A 13,926-nucleotide genomic window follows, 5' to 3' on the forward strand; every position below is an offset into this window, starting at 1 on the left:
TATATATATATATATATATATATATATATATATAATATGTAAAAACTTATTGTTGTCTTCACATAATGTACAATCCTCTCTTTTAGTTAGCTTTTTAAATAATTTTCTTAGATTCCTTTTACTTTACACCTATACAGACCTCCTTTTAGCTACTTGCTACCTAACTTGTAAGATGTATGTTCCTATTGTGTGAGGTGTATGAAGAGAAATGAATAACTAAACAAAGGTAACCTCTAAACACCTTTAAAAATAAATTAGAGTAACTAAAAACAGAGAACTCCAGAGCTGAATGGTCTGAATCCCAGAATTCTGAAAGAGATGGCAGACTAAATTAAACTATAGCTGTAGCTGGGGTTTTTTAACCCTTTGTTGGAAGTAAGGGTCAGGGGACTGAGAACAAGCTAATGTGTCATTCTGATTTTAAAAAGGCCTCAAGAGAAGAGTCCAGGAAACTGCAGACCTGTAAGTTTGACCTTTGAAGTGGGAAAGATTCTATTGTCGCAGTACCAGGGATCAAAATAAGAGAACATTTTTACAGTTAGATTGGTTGGAGACAATCATCATAGAACTATAAGAAGTATTATGATTAGCAAACTTAAATTATTTGAGCAAGTGAGGAGGTGAAATAGACATTAAATACTGGAGATTTTATAGGGCGATCCCAAGAATTTCAAACCACTCATTTAGTTTTGAGTTTAAACACTATAACTGGTTTGATTATGCATGAGTGGTATGTATGTGTTTATCTCTCTCTCTGGTTTCCTGTCCTTTCATCCCTGTCCTGTTCCTACTCCACTTGTGCACATCAGCATGATGCTTCTGCTGCAGAGACCTGCCTATTTTTTTTCCTGTTATTCTGCACAGAGTGTAGTTCTGTAAATTAAGTTCCTATGTCTCATGAAAGAGAATTTGAGACATGTCAAACAGAAACTGAGCCCTGCACCAGTCAGTTTCATATGTGACTGTGATTTGAAAAAGGGTATTTATGAGCCCAAATGAAGGGCTATGACTGTGTCCAGCATAGTGATGATAGAACTCCAAACTGAATTCTTTAGCCATTACATTGCTTGAAAAACAGGAAGTAAGGCATTGATCCTGGCTGTCATAGGACCTTGTCTTGTGATCATAAGATCTCACAAGCTAAACAGCTTCAGACAACCTAGTCAGCATTTAAATGGGAGACCCTCTAAAGAAAACGTAGGATTGGTCTACATTAGAGAACTGTGCTGTTCCAAGATTAAATAGTATTGCTAAGTGTTATGGAACCATTTGTTCCTGAAACTGTTCAGTTTGTCTTCCCTAATAATCTAAATGACTGTAAAATGGTTCATTGTCCGTGCACAGCACTCCCTTCAACCACTGCTGTACCTCTCCAGGCACAGCTTCCTCATCTCTGTATTGTGTTTGTCTTTTCCAGGAGGTGGAGATCTATTGTGTTAATTTAAAATAAATGTATCACCAAGTTTAAAAATATTGTATTGTGTTATGACTACTGTTACAAATATTTAAATTTGTAATTATAAGGTTACTGTTGTTAAAATCCTAAATAAAAGTATTTAAAGTTTTGCTTGTAATAGGATGCATTGTGTCTTTAATGAGATGGGGGAAGGGGATGTTGCACAAAGCCAAGACAGTCTGAATACCACCTCTGCTGCAGTTTGGCTGGTATGGAATTGGGATGGGGTGGAAGCTAGTGGGCAGAGACAATGCTGAGTTGTCAGAGCTGTCACAACAGGGTGGCCAGGAGTATTGTGGAACTGCATTTTGAGCACTAATTGAACCTAGAATAGCTGCACCACCTAACTTTTCATGTATGCTGGTACAGAAGCTATTCTGAGCTGGTCTGCACTGAAACAGTTACAACAAACTGAGCTGGTGCACTCTGTTGGAATTGTACTTAAAATGTGCGAAACATTACAAACACCTTTGTGCAAGGACAGTGTTTGCATACATTCCAGGTGCTGTAAATACCAAAATTTTCACTCCATGCATCTGATGGAGTGGATTATAGCCCGTGAGAGCTTATGCCCAAATAAATGTTAGTCTCTAAGGTGCCACAAGGACTCCTTGTTGTTTTTGCAAAATTTATCTAGTGTCTAGACAAGATTCTAGATGCTACAAGAAGTGGTGCAGTAGGAGATACTCTTCTCTCTGAAGAAATTCTGAATTAATATCTCAGCATGGTGATTGTGCTTCTTTAAGATAAGATGTAAATTAAGGTCGTGATCACATCAAGCCATTAAAGATCCCCTGGTACGTCTTACAGGGAAGTGTTACCTCACTACTCTGACCAAAATGAGTTTGAATAACTATATTCTGCCAGACTAAATCCGCCAGTATTTCAGCTGAATAAACTGTTCTTCATGTTGCAATATATTGCTATGTACTGTTAAACAGTTGCCATCACCACAGAGGTGGCTGCACTCCAGAATCAGTTGCTAAATTTGTAAATCTTACAGAGACCTTTCGGGATAAAAGTTGCTGTATAAACTTTTAGATAATTTTATGCCAGCAAAAGAAACCAAACTGAGTAAGATTCAAGAATTAAAATTCTTCTATCTAGCCATGGAATGACACTCCCTTGTTACTTGTATTTTTACTTTTGGTTTCATTACTAGGAAAATGGCTTTTTAAAAAAAATACAGGTGCTAGCACATCACATTTTAAGAAATGTCACTCATCCCACTTTGAAAAAACAAAATTGGCCCTGAACTTGAACCTCTCTTTACCCACACCCACCATCTCTCCCTAACCTTTCACTTTTTATTAAATGGACACTATCTACCTGAAGTCTAGTCAGTCTTTTTCTCTTCCTTGTTCCTATGTGAAAGACTGAACAAACAACAGAAGGAAATTGAAGAGGGGAAACAATGAAAATGAATAAGCACAAAGTAAACAAGAAGTTTTTTCTCCCACTAATCTCTTCCAGTGCTAATAATTGTAGGTGTTGTAACAATAGTAGGTAAACATTTCAGACACAAGTTTAATTATTAAATTGAAAATTACCCTTTAGTTCATTAGTGATTAAATTCTGCATAAAAACAGTGTTTGTACCGTGTTCTTTCTTGCAGTTTCAGAAGAGGAGCACCCTCAAGACATGAGGGGCGGGGACCCAGGGGAAGGGATAGTTTTCCTGGGCCAGAAGACTTTGGGCCTGAAGACAATTTTAACTCATCAGATGAGAACTCAAGAGGAAGAGACCATGGTGGTCGGGGGCGAGGTCGAGGTACTCTGAGAGGTAAGTGAACGTTCTTCCAAACTGAAACCCATGTGAAAGTCAGTGACAATAGTGCAGAAGTTGTTAATATAGTTAATGAGTACAGTGTCTCATGTCCTATGTTTCTTACTTTGCAGGAGGCCGAAAGGGTCTACTTCCCACTCCAGATGAGTTTCCCCGATTTGAAGGAGGAAGGAAACCAGAATCCTGGGATGGAAACAGAGAACCAGGTGAAAACTGGGGTATTACCATTGTGATTGTCTAGTCTGGCCTCCTGTGTAACACAGGCTGTAGAACTATCTTTAATGTCTTTGAACTGGAAAAACATCCACTCGTCATTTCCAGTGATGGAAATCTTTAGACACTGTCTTTAGAAAATGGCTGGTAACTACTCTTACGTAGTCCTGTGGCACCTTTAAGACTAACAGATGTATTGGAGCATAAGCTTTCATGAGTGAATACCCACTTTCGTCACCCACGAAAGCTTATGCTCCAATACATCTATTAGTCTTAAAGGTGCCACAGGACTCTCTGTTGCTTTTTACAGATCCAGACTAACATGGTTACCCTTCTGATACTCTTATGTAGCTGTTACTTAAACTAGGAATTTACAGACTAGTTCTATCATCTCTCATTCTGCAGCTCTGCTGATCATTCTCCTTCTGTCCTTCCCCATTGGCAACATGATGCTGCTTTTTCTGTGTGCCTAAGTTATTCAACATGTAATGGACTCTATATGCAGCTGTCCCATCAAAGACTGAACTTGGCCTCCCTCTGTCCCTTGAGTTTTGAGTTTAGTTTGAAGTACAATAGAGCCCATTCAATATTGCCTGTCACAATCATCCTTTTAGGCCTCATTCCTTTATAGCAGAGGTGGGCAACTACGGCTTGCAGGCCACATCCAGCCGGCGGGGCTATCCTGCCTGGCCCCTGAGCTCCCAGCCAGTCCTGGTCCCTCCCGTGCTGTCCCTCCTCCCCCATGGCCTCAGCTCGCCGTGTCGGCAGCGCGGTGGCCTGGCTGGCTCCAGCTGGGCGTCGTGGCTCAGGGGCAGATTTAACAGTGAACACAGGATGCCATGGCATGGCGCCCCCCAACAGCGGGAGGGGTGGATAGGGACAGGGGGTCCTGGGAGGGGGCAGTCAGGGGACAGGGAACAGGGGGGTTGAATAGGGGGTGGGGTCCCAGGGGACGGTCATGGAGTTCTAATGGGGGCAGTCGGGGCAGGAAATGGGAGGGAGTGGATGGGGGTGGGGGGCAGGCTTTTTGGGGAGGCACAGCCTTCCCTACCCGGCCCTCCATACCATTTTGCAACCCCGATGTGGCCCTCAGGCCAAAAAGTTTGCCCACCCCTGCGTTATAGACTGGCTGGTGCATTTGTCTTTTTATCAGCTCATATGTTTTGGGCGTGTATTAATACTAGGATAATCTTTTTCTGAAGCTGGATCACTGTGGGTATCTTACCTATCCACTGGATAATGTTTATCAGCTGCAGTGATTGTTGACAATATATTGGCTTCAGAATTGGTAGTAGTATTGATAAACAAAACAATATGAATGGGAATTCACAATGAGGGTGAAATTTGCAATTGGAACTTCATAGAAAACTAATGGAAAAATCATGATACAAATGTCAAGTGAAGGAAAAGTTGCACACCTGGATTTCAGTGCTCAAATCCTAAAAAAAGAAGTACCAGAACACATGATTTTGGCAAGCCACGGCATCACATGCTTTAGCGGTCATTTTCCAATATTTTTAGCATGAATAATTATTGGTTTACTTTACAACTACATCTCTACCCCGCTATAATGCGACCCAATATAACACGGGTTTGCATATAGCACAGTAGTAGTGGGGCTTTGGTGGCTCTTTAAAGGGTCCAGGGCTCCAGCCGCTGCGGGGAGCCCCGGGCCCTTTAAATCCCGCTGGAGCCTTGCCGCCCCTAACCCGGGGCTGCAGCAGCAGGGCTCGCTGGTGATTTAAAGGGCCCGAGCTCCCTGCAGCGGCTGGAGCCCAGAACTCTTTAAATCACCGCTGAAGCCCTGCCGCTGCTACCCCAATATAACGGGGTTTCAGCTATAACGCGGTAGGGATCTTTGGCTCCCCACGACTGCGTTATAGCGGGGTACAAGTGTATCTGAAGTAACATCATTCCAGCTCCCCAAAAAAGTGCCAGAATGGCATTCTGGAGCGTTGTGTCCTGACTTGAGCAATGCTTGATTTTTGCCTCTTTAAAATTTGAGAGTGGGTTTTTTTTGTGTGTGTTTTTTTTTTTAAAGGAACGTTTTAAGCCTGTCCATTGCCTCTTCTGCCTTAGGCCTTGTCTACACTGCCAGTTTATAACGCTACAACTTTCTCACTCAGGGGTGTGAAAAAACATCCCCTAAGCACTGCAAGTTTCAGCACTGTAACGTGGCAGCATAGACAGTGCTACAGTGCTGGGAGCTACTCCCCTCATGGAGGTGAGTTTTTTTTTTTTTTTATAGCACTGACAGAGCTTTCTCCCACTGGTGCCGCAACTACACATCTAGTGCTTTAACGTTGCTAGTGAAAACGTGCCCTTAGAACCATCCTTTTCAACCTGATTCCCTCATTTGTTTAAATTCAGTTTATGTGCTCACTTCCTACCTCACGTTTCCTACCACCTGGTCTTTCTGCCACAAATATAAAATTGAAGCTAGTCTGGCATTCTATGATAGTACACACTTATCTTTCCTTCTACTCTTACATTCATTCATCTGTAAAGATGCAGTTATTTGTCTAGTATCAGAGGGGTAGCCATGTTAGTCTGGATCTGTAAAAAGCGAGAGTCCTGTGACACCTTATAGACTAACAAAAGCTTATACTCCAATACGTCTGTTAGTCTATAAGGTGCCACAGGACTCTTTGTCAGTTATTTGTCTGTTAATTATATATATTTTTCATGGGTATCTTTAGAAATATTGAACAGAGGTATATACGTGCACCTTAAAGAGCAGATACTCTGAAAAGTTAAGAACTGGCTCGTGTGTTTTCTGAACAAGAGCAGTGAGATAGATCTCCTTGCCATGAGTGAAATTGCTAAAGAATGTAGAATGCGTATACATTTATTTTGGTATCTTTTTTACACAGAGGAAGAATGTTAGATTCCTTGTGCCCATCAGTTGCATGTTACTCATGACTTTGTCTTTTCTCTTCATGGTCAGGTTCCCGTCAGGATCACCCTCCTCATGATGGACAGTCTCCTGCCAGCCGAGAGCGTTCTTCCTCACTTCAGGGTATGGACATGGCCTCACTGCCACCACGCAAACGTCCCTGGCATGATGGACCAGGTACATCTGATCACAGAGAAATGGAAGCTCCAGGTGCACCTCCAGAGGAGAGAGGCAAAGGTAAGGGGTAACTAACTGGTACTGAGAACTTCACATAGGTTTTTACTGTTTTCCCAGAGTGCACTTCTGCAGAATTCCTCATGCAGGCCAAGGTGCTAAAGCAGAACTAAGGTTTAGTTTGATACAGAAAATTTGAGTAATGCCTTTTCAAGTGCAGGCCCTGCTGCCATCAGTCTTGTGGTGGGAAGGTCATTTGAAGATGAATTTATCTAACACTGATTGTAAGCTCTTTGAGACAGGAATCATGTTTTCTTGTTTTGTACAGAACCACACATGCTGTACCTCTCAAAAGTTTTTGTTAAAGTGGAACAAAAAATATTTAGTTATGCCTTAGCTAAGAGGATAGGTGGGCAAAGCATTTTTTCTTCAAATTACTACCCCTGCTGTTTTGGGCAAGAGTCCTGTTTTTCTCTTGCATTTGGTATCATATCTGAAGTGAGCTGTGAGGAACAGACAGTCCTCTTTCCTGGGAACAACAGAAGATGCAGGTCATGCTTATGCCCCACAGTAGAATATAGCATCTCTCAACTGTGCCCTGTCAGAACTGGCTAAAGGAGGATACATCTCTTTCAGGGACACTATTCTAATGCCTTCATTACCACCCCTTGATTGAATAGAAGCTGTTACTGGGTTTAGGCAACACCCTATTTAGAATAAGTATGCAAAACAGGGCCAAAATAGGACTGCTGCCAAGTGAGAGAATCTGGGTTTGAATACTTTATTCAGGGTGTCTCAAGTGCTTATGAGCCTGTGCACTCCATTTCCCGGTGTTCTTATTTAACAAGGTCCTTGCTGATCAATGAGGTGCGGCAGTACCTTAGCTCCAGAGGAATTGCCCTGTAGCTGTCCCTCTCAGGGACTGTCGTATTGATATGAAATCTGTATGTGGTAGGAAAAATTTTGTGCTGAGGGAAGAAATGTAAATTTGGAGACTAGTATGTCAGATTTCACATCCTGTATAATCTGTGAGGGATTGTATCATAGGGGAATGTAACCCAAACACTTGTCTAAGCCTGGGGCAACCTTCAAAAGCCTGAGAGGGATGGCGTAAACTATAAAGTCAATAACTAAATGTTTTCCTCTTTTAGGACGAGGAAGCTCAGGACCTTCACAGAGAGTGCCAAAGTCTGGGAGGTCTAGCTCTTTGGAGGGAGACCATCATGATGGATTCCACAGAGATGAAGGTTTTGGAGGTCCTGCAGGAGGCAATAACCCTTCCAGAGGAGGGAGGAGTGGAAGTAATTGGGGAAGAGGCAGTAACATGAACTCTGGCCAGTCAAGGCGAGGAGCATCCAGGGGTGGTGGAAGGGGCCGATAGAAGAGGCTATGACTAGATGATGCCCACTCCTTATTGGACAGTATTTAAATAGACACCTATTGTGGACTCAAGAAAGTACTCCTGCAACTCCACAAATCTGGACTCTTAACTGGGATAACTGAATGTGCATTAGTTCCTAACAAGGATCTTCTCCTAGGATCAAGCAACTGCTGCTAGCAGCAACATGGTAGCTGGCTTTCTATTTCATCCGTTCAACCTCTTTCTCCTCACCTTTTACCTGCATTGTTTTGTAAAGATAAAAGCTGGAATTTTTTTTAGTGTTGTGAGACATGGAGCACCTCCGCAGATTTCAGTTCACATCCAGATGGAAACTTGTTTCTATATGTACAGTTTGTCAGAAAAAAGTTGTTTTTGTATGAATACAGAATGTAATTTGTGCAAAAATTAACAAAAAAAATCAGTGCAGTGTGTGATTCTTTATCTTTACCCTCTCAGTGAAACTACAAAACACCCCATCTTCTATAGAATTTCCATGTGTCAAGTACATGGCACCATAGGACTAGCTCTAAAGTCTCTACAGTACAGTTCCTACTGCCTTAATACAATCAGTTTGGGTTTATTATGTTTAGAGAATTTTTATTTTTACACCTTTAACATTCATGTGCTATTAAAAATGTTATCTGTGGTGATGAAGTTGAGTCCAGTACATACATACACAACAAAAAACCAAAACCACACCAATGCTCCCTCTCCTACCTTCCTTAAAAGGACATATGGGGAATGCTGTGAAAAGCTTCTTTTGAACTATAGATCATACGAGCAAGCATCCTAATCCAGCTTGCACATTCAATGTTCATCTGCTCCTGCTAACCCTCATTGATTCAAGCCTTGCAAAGGGATCTGTCCTTTGTTCTCCATGGTGTTAGTTTTCCATCATAAGCGATAGACATTCGGCAGCTTGATCATCAGGGATGTATATAATTTTTTACAGTACTGTAGTACATACAACACTGCAGAGAAATGAGGAATGGCCACTAAATTACAAGCTGAACATTTAGAAAGGGCAAACCATTAAGCCACCCTGATTTTAAAGAATTTTGTTTTTAAGTATTCTCCACAGGATTTTGTTTAGTGCCACTACAACATTACAATTGTTTATTCCATTTAATTATTTGCATATCATAATAAAGTTGTTTACCAATTATGGTGCTTCAGTTATCACCATACCATGAGAGATTTTCTGGCTTCATCCACCAGCATGTCTGTCTCAAGTATTTCTGAGATAGCTACGTAAGTATCCTAAACTTCATTTAAGAAATTAGTATTACCTAGAGCTAGTCTTTTCTTGGAAATCAAGTTTCCCACCCTGTAGCATTAGGAAACAAAATCAAGTGTGGGAGGTGGCTGATAGTGCAAATATGAAAAGGATGATTAAAATACCATTAGTAACTTTTTTTTTCACAAGCCCCTTCCTCAACAGTTCCATCTAGGGTAAATAGTACATTAAGGAAAAGCAAGTGTAGGGCTGATGGAGCTTGTTTAAGGAATTGTAAGGAAAGAGTTAATTAATCCTCACTATGTGAGTGTGGGCTGTCGCAGCCACTCCTTCACCCACTTATTTTGCCAAGCCATCTATCTTCCCCTGTCCACAGTCTAATTGGGTTATGTTTAAGAAGATTTTAGGAACTCTATTTAAACAGATCAAAGCATGGATAAAGGAGAATTGCTATGATCTTCACATTCCTACTCAGCAGCTGTCATCTTCAGATATATGCTTCTATTGTACGGAACAGTTTGGACTAAGTCATATAGTAGTGAATAGGAACACTGCTTAATTGTTTTATTGCAGATACAGTGACATAAGACATGCTCCAGAATGTTTAAGGTAGTTAGCTTATAAAGTTTATTATACTATGGCTGAAGCGAGAAGTAGCCCTAAGGAAATGATATGCACAGAACAGTTTAGCAGATTCTTCTGAGCCAGACTTGACACAGGCTAGTTGCTTCTTGCTTAAAAGAAAAGGTTAAATTTCTATATGGGGACTTCAGCTGAAGGTTCTAGCTTATCTGTGTAAATTAATTTCTGTAGCTTAAGGCAGATCCTAGTTGTGTTAGGATGTAATAAGGGGGAAGATAAATATTGTAATTCAAACAGTTGGAAGAAAAGAAACTCAGCAACCCTTCTACCATTAGTTAAGGGCTGAAAAACTCACTCCATTCACTCACAAAAGGCAAACACACTAGAAATGAGGTTTTAAAAAAACAAGATTTCTTATATAATTAAGAGGACCCAAACCTATGTTTTTCCTCTGCAGGTCTCCTTTAACCTAAAACCCTGTTTACCGCCTAATACTGGATTTTAGGAGAACTTACCTTCCCCAAACCACACCATTCAAAATTAAAGCTTTGAGCTCCCTTAAGACAAGCCATGTGGATGTGATCACAATTGGTACACAAACACTTGCTAACTTTAGGGTAATATTTTCAAGTCCATAATGCAGAAGAACCACAACAGCTCTGCTGCTTTTGGGGGGAAGGAGGGGAAGAAAATGCCCATGAGGCAGAACCAGGACATCCTTAGCTCTTAGAGCCATGCTCTGCTGTGACCCAATAGATCTGTGCAGATCTACTGTCTCTGTTACAAAAGTGCAGATACAGCTGTAGCCTGCGGAGTAGATTAGTGGCTGGAGGTTCTTGTGGCCAGCCTCCAGTGGTGGGAGGATTGTCATTTTCCATATAAGACCTTTTACCAAAGAGAGGAGAGATTTACTAGGCTTTTACTGTAAATGTTTTAGCCTACTTTTTTAAAAATTTAATCTCACCCATGAACTTTAACCTAGGTTTAGTTTAGAAGCAGTCACACTAATCTGATATTACACTGATATAAATCCAAATGAAACTATAAAAGTAAACAGGAAAACATTCAGTGCTGCTGTTTAAAAAAAATAAAACTAGACCTGCTAGTGTCTAGATTAATACTTTTGGTATAAAAATATTTTATTAGAAATATTGTACATCTATTTTAAAGTTAAGCATTTGTTTACTGTAGTTGTGCAAATACTAAATGAGTAGATTAAGATCATTTCTTCCTAAGGAGAATCTGATAAGAATACTCAAGTATGGCTAGTAGAGGCTGGACATATTGCAAAAAAATCTATTTCTCAAGGTCAGGCTACAAGCATCACTGTTAAATAAGCAGTGCCTGCCCAACTTCTAGAACCAATGGGTGAGGACTTCAAGGAACTAGCTCTAGAGGCAAAAGCTTCTGTAGCACCATTCTGGAAGTCTTACTGCAAAGAACTAAATGATCTCTGATATGCGTTCACTTTTTTCATAATTCCCTATGTAAAAGAGGTATGCCTCTGCTTATCAAAGAATGACTTTCTGTGATCCACGACCTCTATGAATGCTACTTGTTAAAGGATGTTGTTTTCAGTATTTTGAAGGTCACAGCTGATTTTTGTGTTTTAAAAAAGACAGTTAAATGGAATGGGTATGTCAACATACACTGGACTACCATATAAGCCAATCGAAGATGGTTGCAATTACAGTTTTTGATTTTGACTCTTTACAATCTGATATAAAGATGTCATGAAACATGGAACAACATTTGTGGTAATATAGCTAGAGCTTCTGATTTTTGGTTTTAACCAATAAAACCCCTGCTCCAAAAAGAAAAAACAACAGTATTTATCCAATCAATACTGGATATGGTTAACTTGTGTCCAAGGGCTGATCAACACAGCAGTAATGCAGACTACAGCTGTGTGATTTCTAAAGTACATATGTTGTGTATTAATAGGTCCACACAGACCCTGCTGGGGTACATAAAAGGTTCCTTAGTGCACTTCAGATAGCACTATCTGAAATAGTATTACATTAAATCACACTAGGAAGAATAAAGAGATTATGCGTTACAGTAGATACAAAGAAGGACCAACTTTTGGTCCAACCCCCACCCCCAATTTTTGGGCATCTACATAGAACTCAAATTGCTAAAAATAAACATCCAAAGATAAACTCCAAACCAGGAGCTCTATATATACACACACCCAACTTTTTTTTGAAGTTTCATGGATATCTATAAACAGATTTTCCTATGAGGCACCTGGCATCAGCACATCCCAAGCTGGAGTGAATCTGGCAAGGCTCAGGAGTATAACAAAGCATTAGAGTTTATGTAGAGTTTAGTACCAACACTATGCTTGGCTCTGTAGTCTTACAGGCCACTTTCAAAGTAAGAGTTTCAGCCATGTGATCCTACACTTGATATAGGAATCTGGTAATCCTTCATCTACCACCCAGAACAGGAGACAGACTCCAGCATCCTGCTACAAAGCTCATTTTGCACTGATAAGGCAAAGCATATACTAGGAATTATGGCACAATATATGTTACATGTGAATACAGTAAAAACAACAAAAACGTATAGTCATAGATGCAACGTTAGGATTTCAGTTGCACTGTTCAAAGGTAAGGAGAAAAATTGTTCCATAGCTCCATCAACACTGGTTCTTGGAGAAGGAAAACTCCATCCTTTGGTCGGTTTCGCTCTTGTTGTCCACATTAACTGTCAAGTTTGATTCGTTTTTCCTGAACTTTCCCAAGTAGCTTCTTCCGACTTACAGCCAAATCTCTTTGTAAAGGTCCCTGTCCTCAGGAGGCGCCTGCACAGAGCGCAGCTCCCAGCTGCCTCCTCCCTTACGGCAGCGCACCGATTGTGCAGGAAGAACTTGCCTTCAATAGGACAGGGGAGAGGGAGAACCGCACTGGCTTTGTCACTCAGTCACCCCCTACCCCCGAGCAGCAGGACACCCACGCCCCGCTACGGGCTCGGAGCCGCATACCCCGGAGGCAGCCGTGCAAGCTGCGCTAGAGGGGCGGGACGCTGATGGCCTGTGGCCCTGTATTCAGAAAGGCTGTTACCCAGCCAGACGCCGTGTCCTCCGCATCTGTCCAGCAGGGACGGGCGATCGGCCTCATGGGACAGCAGCGAAGATTCGTCCTGGGGATGGGGAGGGGACCGCTGGTCTCAGCCCCCAACTGGGTCTGCTCGGCCCCTCACACGGGCAGGGTTTTGGAGACGCGGCGGCGCACGAAGCCGCCCAGGAGCCTGGCGAGGTAGCGCAGGCCGGCGGGGCCCCCGGGCAGCAGGGCGAGCAGGCAGCCGGCGATGGCAGCAAGTTGGGCGGCGGCCCCGAGCGCGGTGAGCAGGGTGCTGCGCAGGCCGAGCGCCGCGTACAGGGTGCCGGCCAAGGCGCCGAGGTAGAGGACGGTGCCGCGGCTGGGCTCCCGCAGGAGGCGGCTCGGCCCCCGCAGGAAGCCGGCGGCGCCCAGCGCGAAGGCCGAGCCCAGCGACCAGAGCAGCGCGAACTTGCGGGCGCGGAGCAGCAGCAGCGGCGCGTAGAGCGCGGCCAGGCCGAAGCAGAGCGCGGCCAGCACCAGGCACAGCCCGCTCCCCACCAGCCGCTGCCAGCGCGACAGCCCCGGCAGCCAGGGGTCCGGCTCGGCCGCCCAGGGCCACGAGCCGGCCGCCGGGGACGAGGAGGAGGAGCGGCCTGAGAAGAAGGGGCTCAGCCGGCCCAGCCACGTCCCCGCTCCGGCGTCAGCGGCATCCGGCGTCGGCCGCGAGGAGCTCGGGGCCGCTGGGCCGGGGCCGCTGGCACTCTTAGACTGAGCGAGGTACTCCTGTAACTGCCGGTTCAGCTCCGCCATCTTGGAGGGGGAGGGCAGCAACAGGTAGGGAAAGACCCGGATGTGAACGCCAACGCCAATAGGACACGTTGCTCTTCGAGCTCCTCATGAAACGCGGTCACATCCGGGTTACTGGAAGTCTCCATAGAGGTCGACAGGCGGTGGGGGGGGGGTCATGTTGTCACATGACACGACCAACCACGTGACTTTTCCCAGTTCCACGAAAGGGCGTAGAGCGAGGAGAGGAAGTTCTCTGAGCCGAGTCTCGCGTGGGACGCCCAGTCACCCACATCCCCGTTCCAGCGCATCCGAATCAATGTGGCTGCCCAAAGCTTGAAGAAGGTTGTAGTTATGGAACTGGTTCAA

General features: G+C 43.4%; 2 protein-coding genes across 6 annotated transcripts in view; one reads left to right on the plus strand and one right to left on the minus strand.

Moving 5' to 3' along the window:
* The window catches only part of WDR33 (WD repeat domain 33), a 96,399-nt gene extending 88,072 nt beyond the window's left edge, over positions 1-8,327 (plus strand). For all 5 annotated transcript variants that reach the window (XM_030575258.1, XM_030575259.1, XM_030575260.1 and 2 more), the window contains 4 exons: positions 3,072-3,238; positions 3,355-3,447; positions 6,402-6,587; positions 7,676-8,327. In XM_030575258.1, the coding sequence (XP_030431118.1) occupies positions 3,072-3,238; positions 3,355-3,447; positions 6,402-6,587; positions 7,676-7,905 (676 nt within the window). In that variant the 3' untranslated portion in view covers positions 7,906-8,327. The remainder of the gene's footprint in view (positions 1-3,071; positions 3,239-3,354; positions 3,448-6,401; positions 6,588-7,675) is intronic.
* A 1,418-nt stretch (positions 8,328-9,745) lies between these two features.
* SFT2D3 (SFT2 domain containing 3) lies at positions 9,746-13,775 on the minus strand. Its single transcript, XM_030575267.1, has one exon. The coding sequence runs from the start codon at positions 13,579-13,581 to the stop codon at positions 12,928-12,930; it is 654 nt and encodes a 217-aa protein (XP_030431127.1). The 5' UTR covers positions 13,582-13,775; the 3' UTR covers positions 9,746-12,927.
* Between the last annotated feature and the right edge of the window lie 151 nt (positions 13,776-13,926).

Source organism: Gopherus evgoodei, chromosome 9, assembly GCF_007399415.2.
Source record: "Gopherus evgoodei ecotype Sinaloan lineage chromosome 9, rGopEvg1_v1.p, whole genome shotgun sequence".
Classification (NCBI taxonomy): domain Eukaryota; kingdom Metazoa; phylum Chordata; order Testudines; family Testudinidae; genus Gopherus; species Gopherus evgoodei.

Excerpts from the sequence above, each read along its gene's own strand:
- SFT2D3 (XM_030575267.1), bottom strand. The coding sequence starts at position 13,581 with ATGGCGGAGCTGAACCGGCAGTTACAGGAGTACCTCGCTCAGTCTAAG.